Source organism: Astyanax mexicanus, chromosome 19 (assembly GCF_023375975.1).
Source record: "Astyanax mexicanus isolate ESR-SI-001 chromosome 19, AstMex3_surface, whole genome shotgun sequence".
NCBI lineage: Eukaryota > Metazoa > Chordata > Actinopteri > Characiformes > Acestrorhamphidae > Astyanax > Astyanax mexicanus.
The window spans coordinates 4,402,149-4,417,840 of record NC_064426.1 but is presented as its reverse complement, the minus strand read 5'-3'; the positions used below and the strand labels follow the sequence as shown (position 1 = coordinate 4,417,840).

The window sequence follows — 15,692 nt, the reverse complement described above, 5'->3', positions numbered from 1 at the left end:
TTGTGGTTGTTTGGGTGTTACTAATGTACTGAGGTCAGTGTGACACACCCTTTATTTCTATGGTTAAAAAAAAAAGTAAAATAATGAAAAACTAAGTATGCAAGGCCAAACTGCACAGACAAAACAGTCTGGGGCTGAAATGACGTTAAGATGCTATAAATACAAGAAAGAAGAAGGATATAAATTGGATATTAATATATTTGCCATAATAAATTAATAAATTAAGAAAAATACATTTTTATCTGCTTTTAAAAATGCTACCTGAAGCTGCAGGTCATTTTGTTTTGGGGGAGGGAGGTGAAATCTCCACAGTTGGACAGTGTTTACAGTAAAAACAGCTTCACCTCAAGCTCAGTCAACTCAAAGAAGGCTAAAAAACTCACACACACCAACCGTACTTAGCCATGCCTCTAACTTACTAACTAACTCACTAACTGAACCCAGTTCCCTCCAAAATGTGTGGTGTTATCTTTCTGAAGGTTGTTATCAGCTCAAATAGGCAGTTCTGTCTGTGAGGAGATCCTGAAGAGCTGAAACACTGGAGTTCTACACTGAAAATAAAGGTAAGTAGAAAATAACAACAAAACTGTTTAATTTTGCTTATGTGATAGTTTACTAGGGTAACATAGTTAAAATAATGAGAAAATTGTTTCATAGCTAAAATTGAAGGTTATATAGTATTTATTGTTATTGAAATGTATTAAGGGAATTTACAAGACAAGAAAACCTGTTAGTTATATAGTAGTTTTTGCTTAACTGTGGTAAAAATAAAATAAAAAAAAATTAAAATACAACTCAGTTGGATCTGTTTTCAATTAGTTTTACTATTTACTTAATTGTTTTTCAGTTCATATTAAATATACACACTATATATGCTGCATTTTAGTTTTGTGCAAAATTTGTGAATTTTGGTTGGAACATTTGTTTCTACTGAATATTTATAAATATTGATATACACATATTAGTTTAATTGTTATATTATATTCTTGAAATATTATTTTTTATATTCAATTATTTTTTGTTTAAAAAACAAGAATCTCGTTATTGCAAAAACACCCTGAAATATTGTTATACTCTTTAAATTTTTAATAATTTAGCTATATGCTAAATGCTTTTTTTTAGTCTTTAAAAATAATTTCATGCACCTGGATTTGCCATTAACTCCTAATAAATAAACACAAAAAATTTAAACCTAGTAATTTATCTACATTGATTTGTCCTACAATAGCGTAGCAAAACATATATTCGTGTCAATATCTAATTCTATTTCAAGTTGTGATCCAAATCTATCTATTTTATTTATTAAATTATAATTCAAGCGAGTAATTATTTGGTCGGAACGAATTATCTAAGCTTCAGTGTTTGAGCCCGGTGGGTTAATGCGGGGGGTCCGTCGGTGGCTGTGACTTTAGCTAAGATAGCTAGCCTAGTGTGTTTCTGTTTATTTAGAGTATAAAACTTGTATTTATGGTGCAAATAACGATGCGTGCTTAAACATCTGTGTTTAGGGGTTTGGAACAGGGGGGTGGTGAACCAGAGGAGTGGTTGGGAGAGCTGAATAATGCGGATTAAAGTGGGTGTAAACAGGCTAAGCTAACGAGCTGGGGTTTAGCTGTAGCTGTAATATGGGGATTTTGGCTGGTTGTTGCTGCTGCTGAGGGCTGTGTGTGGTGTTATAGAGGCTGTAGTGAGATATTAATGTGTTATAAATGACCCCCCTGTAGTTTATAGCTTATAGTAAGCTGTGTGAGGCTGGTAGCTGGCTGTGTGTGAGGCTGTTAGCTGGCTGTGTGTGTGTGTGGTGCTGAATGTGGGTCAGTGGTGCCTGAGGCTCTGTGTGTATCTGAGCTGCTGAGGGTCGATATTCTGTATGAAGGGCAAAAGCACAGCAGCTGGACTGAGCTTCATCTAGTCCACAGCTCTGGGAGTTTCACCACAAGCTGGGTAAGTGTGTGTGCATCTGTTTTTGTCTAAAATAACAGGATATATACAATAAGTAACTCTATTCTTTACTATAAAAACTAAATTTCTAGATATTTGCAATATTTGTAATGCATCTTTTCTTCTAGACTAAATTTTCACAAACCATAATCTAGTTTTTACTTGTAAACTCAAACTAAAAGTTTCGTGATCTCTGTAATGGAAAAAAAGTAAATTATCTGGGGTTGATGCTGCAGTTGGTCTGCAGGTCTAGGTTCAGCAACAGTATGTGCTGAAGGAATAAGGTCAGCTGACTACCTGAATATACTGAATATAGACCAGGTTATTCCATCAACGGATTTATTTTTTCTTCCCTGATGAGCACGGCCATATTCCAAGATAACAATGCCAGGATACACGGTGCTGGAATTGTGAAAGAGTGCAGAGTTCAGGGAGCATGAGATCATCATTTTCACACATGGATTGATGTTTACTAGGGAATTTAGTTAATTATTGTAGGGTTTTTTTTTTACCTCCTGAATCTTCTGAATTTCTTCTCAGTTAAGGTGAAAGTTTTTTCTCTCTTTTATACTATTGAGAAGTGTAGCATCCTTAACTATCCTTTACTTCTAATAAATCTTTGAATTTTGTGTGTCTGATTGACAGGAGTTCTCATTTTTCCTCCCGGAGGTATTTTGAAGGATCAGCCATGGTGCTGAAGATCTTTTTCCCCAAGTGCTGCAACACTGCGGACAGTGGTCTGCTGGTGGGCCGCTGGATTCCGGGCCAGGACTCGGCTGTTGTTCTTGCCGTGATCCATTACCCCTTCATACCGGGCCAGGTGAAGAAGTATCTGACTCAGATGAGGAGCCAGACCAAGGTGGACCTGACCGTTCTGGGTTCGTGGAGCATGCCCAAAGATGGCCAGGAGGGGATGGACAGCTTCTTGAAGGACCTCAGCACCATCTTCCCTCATTCCCGCTGGCTTCAGCTGAGCCGTGAGAGCGGGAAGAGGGCCTTCACCTGCCGGGTGGTGCAGGAGAATGGGAAACCCGCGGCTAAAAAGGACGGTGATGATAATGATGATGATGATGATGATAAAGATAAAATCATCTTCGTTCATTACGATCAGAGGAAGGTCATGCTGTCGCAGCTCCATCCTGTACAGGAACAGAAAGGCTCTGAGGAAGAGTCTACAGAACTGAGGACCATGTTTCAGACTGTGGCTCAGAGCGAGCCCCTGTTTTTTCACGATATGTACGACGAGGGGCCGCTGAAACTCACGCACTGGCAGTCGGAGGGCAGGGAGGCCAGCATCATCGTGGAGCTGGTGAAGCAAGCCTCCGTCCCAGTCTGCATAGTTCTCACCTGGCTGCTGTCTGTGTGGCACTGGCTGTGTAGCTTCAGGTGAGCCTGGTTTAAAGTGTAGATTTTAGAGGTGTAATGACAATTTTTTCAGGTAACTACTTGATAACTATTTGATAATTAATTGTTTAGTACCTACTAATTATTCAGTAAGTAGTATTTTTTTTACCTACCATTTCAGTACTATCTGCATCCTGTACTTACCAGTTACCTTGTACCAATTAATTTAATATGCTTTATTCAGTCTTACTAATTGCTCAATACTTACTAGTTGCATCATACCAGTTCATATGATACTCATGCATTATTTATTCCTTACTAATTACTTCATACTTTCTAGTTACTAAGTACCAATTAATCTAATACTTATGCATTATTCAAACCTTTCTAACTACTCAGTTCTTACTAATTGCTTAGTACCAATTAAGGTCATACTTAAGCATTATTCAGTCTTTACTAATTACTCAATACTTACTAGTTGCATCATACCAGTTCATAAAACACTTATGCATTATTTATTCCTTACTAATTACTCCATACTTTTTAGTTAAAGTATCAATTAATCTAATACTTATGCATTATTCAAACCTTTCTAACTACTCAGTTCTTACTAATTGCTTAGTACCAATTAAGGTCATACTTAAGCATTATTCAGTCTTTACTAATTACTCAATACTTACTAGTTGCATCATACCAGTTCATAAAACACTTATGCATTATTTATTCCTTACTAATTACTCCATACTTTTTAGTTACTAAGTACCAATTAATCTAATACTTATGCATTATTCAGTACTTATTAGTTACTTAGTTCTTATCAACCAGTTGCTTAGTGCCAATTAAACCTAATACTTATGCATTATTCAAAGCTTACTAACTACTCAGTTCTTACTAATTGCTTAGTACCAATTAATATCATACTTATGCATTATTCAAAGCTTACTAACTACTCAGTTCTTACTAATTGCTTAGTACCAATTAATATCATACTTAAGCATTATTCAGTCCTTACTAATTACTCAGTATTTAGTAGTTACTTAATACCAAGCAATGTAATACTTGTGCATTATTCAGTTATTAATTATTAATAATTACTCAGTACGTACTTGTTACTTTTAATGTAATGTTTATGTATTAATCAGTCCTAACTAAGTAATTACTCAGTACTTTCTAGTTACTACGTACCTACAAATTGTTCTGTTACTATTTAATAACTAATACTAAAGAAGTAATTAATCAGTAACAAATAATTTTGTGCATATTATACACTACTTACTAATAATTTATAATCTAATAATTGTTCAGTAACTATTAACTATTAAGAAGATTCTAATTGTTCAGTGCATAATATTTTTTTCCCAGTAATTACCTACTATTCAGCAAATACTATTTAATCAGTGGCTTCTTTATTTTTTTTTCCACCACATATTGTCGTACAAGTATGAGCCTCGGAGATTCCAGAAGTACATGCCTTACTAAGTTTAATAAAGAACCAATTAAATCAGCAAATGAAAATGTATAGCTCTGTATATGTGATGTATAATCTCCTCTACCTTTTAATACTCCTGTGTTTGATCTGCTGCAGGATATTTCATGTGTGGCCGGTGCAGTTCATCTCCAGCAAGCTGTCCACCTGTGTTCAGACAGGCTACAGAACAGATCATTTCCAAACTGTTTTCTCTACCAGGAAAGCCACTACACACATGGAGTTCATGAGGTACATTATTATTTATTATGTCCCTTCTATACAGCTAAAACAAATACCCTGTTAGTATTGTCCAAAAGGTTGGAATTGCTTTTTATTTTGTAACATAAAACCAGTTCAGTTTTCTACAGATACATGTATAATTTATTTTAATATGATAGGAATATTAGAATATAGTTGTAGTTGATACTATACACATTATTGAATTAAAATCAGAAAAACATACAAGGATTTATTCTGTGTGAGACACATCATAACAGAGCAGGAATTAATGACCAGACAGTAAAAATGACAGCATAATAAATAGAATTGTTTACTTACCTATTCATCTTTCATTTTTAATAAAAAATTAAAGAATATAGTATTCCAGAGATGAGATGTGCTAAAGGAGGAGTTTACTTTAACAGCTTAAACTACACATATATTTTCTCTAAGCCTGTTGCTGGATGCAGTTCAGTTTTACTTAGCAACCACCTAGCAACACACTTTAGCAGTGACTTAGCAACCACCTAGCAACACACTTTAGCAGTGACTTAGCAACCACCTAGCAACACACTTTAGCAGTGACTTAGCAACCACCTAGCAACACACTTTAGCAGTGACTTAGCAACCACCTAGCAACACACTTTAGCAGTGACTTAGCAACCACCTAGCAACACACTTTAGCAGTGACTTAGCAACCACCTAGCAACACACTTTAGCAGTGACTTAGCAACCACCTAGCAACACACTTTAGCAGTGACTTAGCAACCACCTAGCAACACACTTTTGCAACCATCACAGATGCCATATCAACACCTTAGCAACCACCTAGAAACTGCTTAGCAATAACATAGCAAGCACCATGGGTACCATTGTAACACTTTATCAACAGCTTAGCAACCAGCCACGAATTAGCACTGCAATCCCACTCGCAGTTACTGCAGGAAATGCAGTCTGGTTGATGTTTGAAGTGCTGCAGTAAATAATATATATATATATATATTTTTTTGTAATACAGTATTATCCTAATATGACCTGCAATTCCAAACCTTTAAATTCTGAGTGTGTATTTCTGTGTGCGTGTTATTGAAGTAATGGTACCATAGATGCATGCTTCAGGATTATTCTAGGCTTATTCTGGAGTGCTGTGGTGTGTTGTGGACTGGTGTGGTGTGTTGTGGACTGGTGTGGTGTGGTTTTCTCTCTGTAGGAAGGCAAACATTTTTGTGTCCTTCTTGGTGGACATAGCTCTGGGACTGCTGCTCATCTCCTGGCTCTACAGAGAGAACCGTATCAGCCAGCTCGCCAACACGCTGGTGCCAGCTGCTGATGTAAGTACAGTATTTCACATTACAGTGTGATACTTATTTGAGCTTGTTTGTGAAGCAATATCAGCACAGGAGAAGTGTGTATCTCTGTTCTGACTGACAGGAGTCTTGATTTGTCACCATAATAATTGGCATCTCTGTGGTGCTGCTCATAAGAGGCGTGGACCTGTTTTTCTCTGTAAAGCTGCTTGTGACAACTTTTGTTGTAAAAAGCGCTATATCAGGGTTCGTACGGCTGCTTGAAATCCTGGAAAATGCTTGAGTCTTAACATTCTGTTTTCCAGGCCTGGAAAGTGCTGGAATTTCGGAGAAAATCCTTGAAAATGCTTGAAATTCTAGCTATATTTACGTTACAATAAATAACTTTTTGTCTAAATAAATTCACTTAAAGAAAAAATTGCAGAGCGTAAAAGAAAAAAGCTTTAATTTCTTCTTAAATTGTGTGAACTGACACAAGTAAACCCAAAATTCCTGCTATTTACTTACTTAGAAATATTTATTTCTCAACAGCATAGTTGCTGTGAAGTGTGGAGAATAGTTTTGTGATATATTGATTATAATAATAACTGTGATTATAATCGCAGTTTTGAGGTATCACCATTATAATTAATTTACCACAGCTGAAAGGTGCTGGAAAAACTTGAAAATGGGACTTGAAAATGCTTGAAAAGTGCTTGAATTTTACCTTGTTAAAGATGTATGAACCCTGTATATAAATAAAATTGAATTAAATTGAATTGAATTGATCGGAGCAGTTTCACAAAGCAGAAGCCGGCGATCAATTTACAGTGAAGTTGTTTTCTTTATTTCTGTGTCTGTTTTGGTTCAGCATGTGGCTAAGGAGCTGCAGGAGCTGTTGGAATGGCTCATGGGGGCTCCTGCTGGTCTGAAGATGAACCGGGCGCTGGACCAGGTGCTGGGGAGGTTCTTCCTGTACCACATTCATCTGTGGATCAGTACGTTTATATTTGCTGATACAAAACAGACTCTATTTTGCTTTGTTTTGCTTTGTAGAGCAATAGTAGATTTTATTTGTTTAATAATTAATCAATTATCTAGCCAGGTTTTCAATTTATAGTTGCTGCAGACCAGATTTGAATCGCTAACCCATCCATAAAATGGAACAGAAAATGAAAAATAAATAAATAAAGGAATAAATAAAGGAACGTTTAGCAAATTACAGTTTAAAGCTATTTAATGATCTAATTAATGATCGCACTGTTAGCCAATTGAACAGCATTAGTACATGTGGTCCTGCAGCTTATCCCACCTGTTTGCGTCCTCAGGTTACATCCGTCTGATGTCTCCCTTTATTGAGATGATCCTGTGGTATGTTGGACTGACTGCCTGCCTGGGTTTGACCTTTGCCCTGTCCGTGCTGTCGGACATCGTGGCACTTCTGACCTTCCACATCTACTGCTTTTATGTATACGGAGCCAGGTGAGACACGGCTATAACTTGTCCTGTATTCTTAACACAAGTAAGAAGCTTAGAAACAGAAAACTACACTTTAGATCCATATGTTTGTGGACAGAACGATTTCTTTTACATTTTTGCTAAACATTTTCTAGAGCTTTTGGGCTTTAAATACAGTTGAAACACAGATACTGTAGCAATCACCCTGCAACACTGTAGCATACGGCTAACAAGCACACGTCGCCTTCATGTCAACCGACTGGGCCTGGCCACCGCCTAGCAACCCTTTAGTTACAATATTGCAACCTTTTGGGATACCATAGTAACCAATTTACAACTTGCATCAATTTGCAACACCATAGCAGGCACCTAACAACAACTTAGCAATACCATAGCAACCATAGCATGGGCAGTAATGCAGCAGATTTACAGCAATTGTCTATCAATACTTATATAAATTGGGATACCTGCTTATTCGCTGCTTTTTTTTTTTCAAAATCAAGGGTATTAAAATATAGATTTACACACATACACTATTAAAATTGTACATAGTTTTAAAAATAAGAGTACCTGTTTATGCATGTAGTAATTATGCAGTGATGGCAAGTGATATTGTAGCCAGCAGGGGGCAGCATCCACTCATTTTACTCCTTTACAAAAAAACGCATTTATATGCCTTTACATGCATTTATACAGTAAAGCTTATAAATAACTGTAATTACTTTGTTAAAGATAAAGATATGTAGTTTAGTTTTATCAAGTTTATAGTTTTTTTTTTTTTTTTTAGTTTAATAGAATGAGAATAGCAACAAAACAAATCACTATATTTAAAGGGATGAATGAACGAACTAATGAATAAATGAAGTTACACTTATATAGAAACTTTTAAGACACCCAAAGATACTTTACTATCACGTTTTACACACAACAATTTACACACACAGCCAATCAGGCACAGCATACTCTTAACCGGAAACGTACATCCAACTAGAGGCTTGTATCTGGGCACAATTTTAAATTGAAAGTTCTAAGAAGTCTTAACTGCCTTATTTTTTCACAGGCTTTACTACCTGAAGATCTATGGTCTGTCTTCCCTCTGGCGTCTTTTCCGGGGTAAGAAGTGGAACGTTCTAAGGCAGCGTGTGGACTCCTGCTCCTACGACCTGGATCAGGTACTTACTGTCCACCTCTTTTTATTCGCCTGATAGTGAAGATAAGCTTTAATGGGAAGTTTCTTAACTTTACAACCAAATCCTGACTTACAGCTGTGCTCAGTTACGGTGGGAAACACAGGGCATTATCTCACGATAATGATGATATAACGATACTGGGATTCTGCGATACTCAGTAAATCAATATAAGACAATTCTCTACGATGCTTCACAGCATCTGTGTTACTGAAGAGGATAAAATACTCCTAAATAAGTAAATACCAAGAATTATGGATGAATTGTTGTCAGTTTCAAAGAATTTAACAACAATATTCTTCACCGCAGGTTAATTAACCCTATTCATTTAATTATATCATAATTATTTTGGTAGTCGACTAATCTGATCATTATTTTTTTTGATTAGTCGATTAAAAAACTTTTTTTGCCACATCCTCTAGTTTTAAAAACAATAGAAACAGCTGAACTAATTAACGATTAGTCGACAATTACATTTGTAGTGGACAGATTTTAATAACCAATATTGTCGAATCGTTGCAGCCCTACACCGCCATTTGGAGTAATGAAGCAGTAACTTTACACTGAAAAAAAATGTGGATTAGGATTTACTGAAAAAAAAAATCCACGTTAAAACAGCAAGTAAATTTAAATGTAACAAAATACATGGCATATAATTTTCCAAAAATATATATATATATTTTATTTATTTATTTATTTATTTATTATATTTTAGAGCAAGATCGAAAGCAGTTACAATTACATGACAGTGGAAAACAATATCTTTCCCCATTTTTTCCCCCAAACATTTTCATCCACCCCAAAACAAAAAAAAAAAAAAATACAAGGACAACACACAAACAAAAAAAATATTATAAGTCAATCCAAATTATTATAGCACTCCAAAGGCCGGCAATGTTGAAAGCGAATCAACGTAGGAAAGAAAAGAGTTCCATTTGGTGTAAAATGAGGCAACAACAAGTTTTTATAACAATTTAAAAGTGTTTTATTGTTTTGCCCCAATATAGTAACGCAGCTTCGTTTACCAGTAAAAAAATAACCTAATTCAATTAACAAGATAAAGGATCAAAGACAAAATAAGAGAGACGTCACTGCCATGCGTGGATCCTGTAAAAGACCTTTTACTTGCAGTTTTCAGTTTTGCTTCTCACAAAGAGAGAAAATTACAAAAACAATGTAAATTTTACTTTGGCATTTAGACTAAAATTTACAAATGTATTTGACAACAAACAATGTATATGTAGTGCATATCTTTTTATCATATACAATTTTATTATATATATTTTTTATGTGAAATTCTTAAGTATCTAGACTATACTAGATTATTCTTGTACACTTGGTTATTTATACAAAGTCATAAAAATATTTTTTTTACAGTGTAGTAAGTCAAATTGGGGTGAATCTTAATAGGAGGGAGTTCAGAGCTCCTATGTTTCAGTAAAAATATCCATATTTGTGGCCACATATCCATAATATATCAATACAATATACCACAATATCGATATTTTGTGCTTCCTTAATGCTTAGCATTACATACATTAAAATTTGAGGACCAAAATCAAAGAGTAAAAACTTCAAAAAGTGATCAATCCTGTGGTTTCTTTTGATCTCTTGATCAAGATCATCATGTTCTTTCCCCTCTTTTTTCAGCTGTTCATCGGTACTCTGCTCTTCACCATCCTGCTGTTCCTGCTTCCCACCACTGCCCTGTACTACCTGGTCTTTACTCTGGTGAGTGGTTTAAACCCACACTGAGGAGGATCAGACTCCTGATTAGGAAATGAGCGTTTATCCCTGCTCCAGTAATTACTCGGATCGTGGCGAGTAGGTTGTGTGTGGGTCAGTTTGATGCTGAATGGGGTTGTTTTGATGTGGTTGCAGCTGCGTCTGGTGGTGGTGATGTTCCAGGGGCTAATTCACCTCAGCGTGGACTTCATTAACTCCTTCCCCCTGTTCGCCATGGGGCTGCGGCTCTGCAGGCCCTACAGAGTGGCTGGTAAGTCTTGTTGTTGTTGCTGTGCGTCTTTACAGTGTCATTATATTATTATTATTATTTTTTTTTTTCTGTCTGATTTTGGTCTGTATCTTATGTCAACATAAGACTCCAGATGCCTGTACACAGCTCTTTGATCCACATGGTTTCCAAAAAGCAAAGGAATTTGCTGCATTTTAACAATAGGAATAAAAAGGGTACAAAATATTTGACCATTTTTCAAATGTCACAATAATACAAGTACACTAGAAACACTCAACCAACCATATGGGGTACCACAGCAACCGCTTGAAAACACTTCAGCATCTTAAATCTGATTTGATTGTGATATATGAAGGGTTCAAAAAGTGTGGTGAGACACCATAGCAACCATCTCTCAACCCCCTTGTAACCTTCTGAAGTAACATAGAAAACCTTAGCAACCACTTGGCAAACAGTGTCATATCATCCAAGTAGCAACACCATAGGAATCGCTTAGCAGCATCAAAGCGATACCATAACAACCTTCTAGGACCCATTGAAAAGGTATCAATGTAATGACACCCACCATTGAAACACCAAGACAACCACCTAGCAACACTATAGCAACCACTTAGGAGCACCAAAGGAACCACATAGCACCAGCTTAGCAACTGCCTGGTAACTAGAGCCACTTAAGTTGTGCAACCACAAGTTAGTTTGGAAAGCCTCAGCTGTACTTCTGTACCACCTCATTCCAGAGTCTGAGTCTTTTTTTCTGTGTTTTCAGAGGGAGTTAAATTCCAGGTGCTCAGTGAAGAGCCTGGAACTCCACTGCACTTGAGGATGGAGGTAAGATTACAGCCATAAAACTAAGTAAAACATTCAGTATTTATATTATCAATCGTTTACAAGAATAATAAAGATTTTCTCTAGAAAAATATTCTACCCCTGCCCTTGCAGCTTTGCCATCAGCTGCCGGCACTTCTCCCTCCGGGTGGGTAGATGGCACTCTCTCCCCACATTACTCCTAGGGTGATGTCTGCAGCACAGGGCGTCTGTGAGCTGATGTATCGGAACCGAGTTGCTGCGCTTTCCTCCAAGCGTTAGCGCTGTGATGCTACTCGGCAATGCTACAGCATCAGCAGCAGCTCGAAAAAAAAGGCGGAGTCTGACTTCACATGTATCAGAGGAGGCATGTGCTAGTCTTCACCCTCCTGGTGTGTTGGGGCATTACTAGTGATAGGGGGAGAAAATGGTAAAATTTTGAAATAAAATTATTTTAAAAAAATAATAATTATATTAAAATAGATATTCATGTTGATGTCTGTTTTTGCCGTACTTTATCTTATAATAACATCATAAACGAGTGTATTGATGCTTGTACAGATTGAAGTTAAGTGCATTAGCTCACAAAGCTGTAATCACCTTATTCTGAATTAATAACAAGCCTTTCAACACAACTTTATATCATAACCATCGACTCACTCTCAAACCATCTCAAATCTCCCCAACAAAGGTTGCTAGTAACCTGGGTGTTATGGTTGATGACCAGCTCTCCTTCACGCACCATGTTGCCTCAGTTGCTCAATTTAGCTGCTTTGCGTTTTATAACATCAGACAGATTTGTCTGTTTCTAACACAACAGGACACCCAACGTCTAGTACATAATACATAATGGTAATGCATTAAGGGAAATGCTGACAGCCCTAGAAAATAAATCAGTTTCACTGTTTTACACTTTTCTCTCTCTTTCTTCTCTTTAGATAAACCCTCTGAAATTCAGCTCTGTGCTGCAGTGCTACCGGACACCCACTTACAGCTGCTACCCCAAGGACTCGTGGGTCGCCCTGTGCAAGAAGCTTTTCATAGGGGAGCTCGTTTACCCCTGGAGGCAGAAGAGCACCAAAACAGACTGAAGCAAAAAAAAAAAAACACACAGTGAGAAAACGCCACCTGGACCAACAGCACCGCCAGAACCACACCCTCACCGCCTCCACCCGCGGGACAGAGGGGTACGAGTGGGGGATTAGTGTATTGATTGATTGATTGAGTGTCTGGGCGAGAATAGCACATGTTTGGTACGGAAAAACACACACACTCCACACTAACTGTAGCTAACTATATATTGATCGTTTTTTCATTTTTAAGTCATTTTTATACATCAAATTTAAATTGACTATTGTTTGGTTAAAATCAGCAATTCCATATTATCCAAAAGTGTCTTAAATACAGTTCCAGTCAAAAGTTTGGACACACCTTATCTCATTTTCTCATTCAATGTTTTTTCTCTCTTTTTGTGATTTTTTTTACATTGGAAATTTAATATTGAAGACCATATTAAAGATATACAGGAACACATGCTAAACAAAGCAGAATATGTTTTATAGCTACTTTAGATTCTTCTAAGTAGCACATTTCTCTTTGAGGAAAGTTCTGCACACTCGTAGTGAGATTTTAATCTCAGTGTCTTCATGAGGGAGAGTCACCTGGAATAGTTTTCTCAGCGTCTTGAAGAAAGAAGGAGTTCCTGGAGGTGCTGAACAATAGCTGCTGCTTTTTTTTTCTTCACGCTGTGAAGCTCCAGCTCATCACAATTAAATCACCTCAAATCACCATCTCAGTTCATCAGGTTTAGATCAGGGGATTAATGTGGAGGAATAACACTTTTTTTTACTGTTTACTACATACAGTAATTCCATATGTGTCCCTTAATTGTTTTAATGTTTTAATATTAATCTACAATGTAGAAAATAAATTAAATAAAGACATAAAGAAAGACTTTGAATGAGAAGTTGTGTCCAAACTTTTGCCTGGTACTTTTTACTATCAATTAAGTTTAATATAAATTAATTCTTAAGCCAAATTAATTAAAACTATTTATATTAATCTTAAGACGTTTTGCGTTTAGGCTTTCATTTATCAGAAATTAACATTAATGATTTTTTTTTTATATATATATATATATAAATAATTAATGACGCTCTATGTGTGGGTGGAGACTCTCTTGTTCAGGTATTTCTAACTGAAGCTGCACTGACTTAAAAAGCTTTTTATTAAATCCTGTAGTAAAATAGTGTTAAATACATGTTGACATTTCAGATTGTGACTATTTTTTTTTTTATTAAAGAGAATAATGACTAATTAAGACATTAATTTAAATAAAAAAAATGTTTTTTTTTTTTTATTGTTTTTACTACTTTTCATGATTAAAATGTGCCATTTTTTAATGATCAGTGTATTGTAGCAGAGGTTCTGTTGGCCTAAAGTCATTTTATCTGTTTGTAAGTGTTCCTCTGGCTGATGGTCACCGTCTCGTCTGTGTACAGTTTATATGTGTGAATCTGCATATTGTTATATAAGACAGTGATTCACTGACCCGTGTATTTTTTGGCCAGTAGAGCACACAGAATCTCAGAATCATGGGCCATAGTGGTGATAGATGTTTTATAGCTGTGGTAATCCGTAAACCCAATCAAATGATCAGATTGTATGTTTCTATGTTGTTAATCATGGAGAGAACTAACAATAAATTTACATTTGATTTAATTTTGACTAAAAAGAGACTTTTACATATTTTGTTATTCAGTATTTTTAATTGAGGTGTGTTTATCAGCTGTTATTTGTGTGTGGGTGTTTTAAATGTGTACAGGGTTACATTGCAAGCAGTAATTCATTTTTTACTAGTTAAAATGAAAGATCTTCTAGTGTAATTTATTTATTTATTTATTTATTGTTCAAAATTGACAAAATTGAAAAATAATTGACTTAGTACAAATGCCGACTAGTAAAAAAAATCCTGTTTCACATGTTAATGAACTCTGGCTAGTATAAACTAATTAAATATATCTCTAATGTAATTTTGGCTAGTTGTAATGTGCATTAAAATATTTGTGGTAATAATTTTAGAAATCTATTTTCTTTTTTAAATCTAGTATTTATAGTATTTAATTGAGGTGTGTTTATCAGCTGTTGTTTGTATGTGGGTGTTTTTAAATGTGTGTAGGGTTACACTTCAATCAGTAATTTGTTTTTAATAGTTAAAATTAAAGCTCTTTTAGTGTAATTTTTACTGGTAGAAATTTGCATTTCATTTTGCATGTCGATACCTTGCTAAAATGGTCATCTAAAATAATATTTTTGGTCAAAATTGACTAATTAAATATGTGCAGTTTCATTTTTTTTATATATATTCTTAGAAATATATCCAACTATTGACAACATAAGCAAAATACATATATCTAAAACTAGAATTGTATTATTTTATTTATTATAATTTCTAATAGTACAAAAGTAATTCTAGATGCCTGTCAAAAGTTTTCACACCTTCTAAATGTGTTTTCTTTGTTATGATCATTTTTTACATTATAAACTTAATATTGAAGATTATACATAATAATCTAAACAAAAAGTGTTAAAAAAATATATGTTTTATACTTTAGATTCTTCTAAGTAGCTCATTTGCACACTCTTGGGAGTTCCTAGAGGTGCTGAACAATAGTTGCTCCAATGTAGAAAATAAAGAAATAACATTTCATTTTCAAAATGAAATGTAGTTTAGAGTTTAAAAATCCATGTAAATTAATTGTAATATTCAGCATAACTAGTGAAAATTGCAGGAATTTGTCTTTGTATATCTGTAGATCTGATAGAATTACTAATAAATGTTTTATATAGTTGATATCTGAGATTTCTAGAGACATAAGGCTTTACTCTAAAACTATTTACTTTGTCTATCTCTGATGTCAATTTAGACTAAAAAAACTCGCCATCCTTCAGATAAACATGGACACTTCTGTATAGTTGCTCAATCACAGAGAAAACAGCAGCTGATTCTG

The 15,692-nt window shown here is 35.3% G+C and overlaps 1 protein-coding gene across 2 annotated transcripts; it reads left to right on the top strand.

The window, feature by feature from the left end:
* Positions 1–385: 385 nt before the first annotated feature.
* On the top strand, positions 386–14,403 carry pigq (phosphatidylinositol glycan anchor biosynthesis, class Q). 2 transcript variants are annotated; one of them, XM_015604883.3, is made up of 11 exons: positions 386–563; positions 2,587–3,327; positions 4,871–5,002; positions 6,183–6,303; positions 7,130–7,256; positions 7,587–7,740; positions 8,777–8,888; positions 10,554–10,634; positions 10,785–10,899; positions 11,645–11,706; positions 12,621–14,403. In XM_015604883.3, the coding sequence occupies exons 2-11, from the start codon at positions 2,630–2,632 to the stop codon at positions 12,771–12,773; spliced, it is 1,755 nt and encodes a 584-aa protein (XP_015460369.3). In that variant the 5' UTR covers positions 386–563; positions 2,587–2,629; the 3' UTR covers positions 12,774–14,403. The 2 variants fall into 2 exon arrangements, with proteins under 2 accessions (XP_015460369.3, XP_007245639.3); XM_007245577.4 differs by lacking the exon at positions 386–563 and adding an exon at positions 1,363–1,944.
* The last annotated feature ends 1,289 nt before the right edge of the window (positions 14,404–15,692 follow it).

Coding starts and splice junctions, on each gene's coding strand:
- pigq (XM_015604883.3), top strand. CDS start 2,630: ATGGTGCTGAAGATCTTTTTCCCCAAGTGCTGCAACACTGCGGACAGT. Junction 3,328..4,870: donor CACTGGCTGTGTAGCTTCAG/GTGAGCCTGGTT, acceptor GATCTGCTGCAG/GATATTTCATGTGTGGCCGG. Junction 5,003..6,182: donor ACACACATGGAGTTCATGAG/GTACATTATTAT, acceptor TTCTCTCTGTAG/GAAGGCAAACATTTTTGTGT.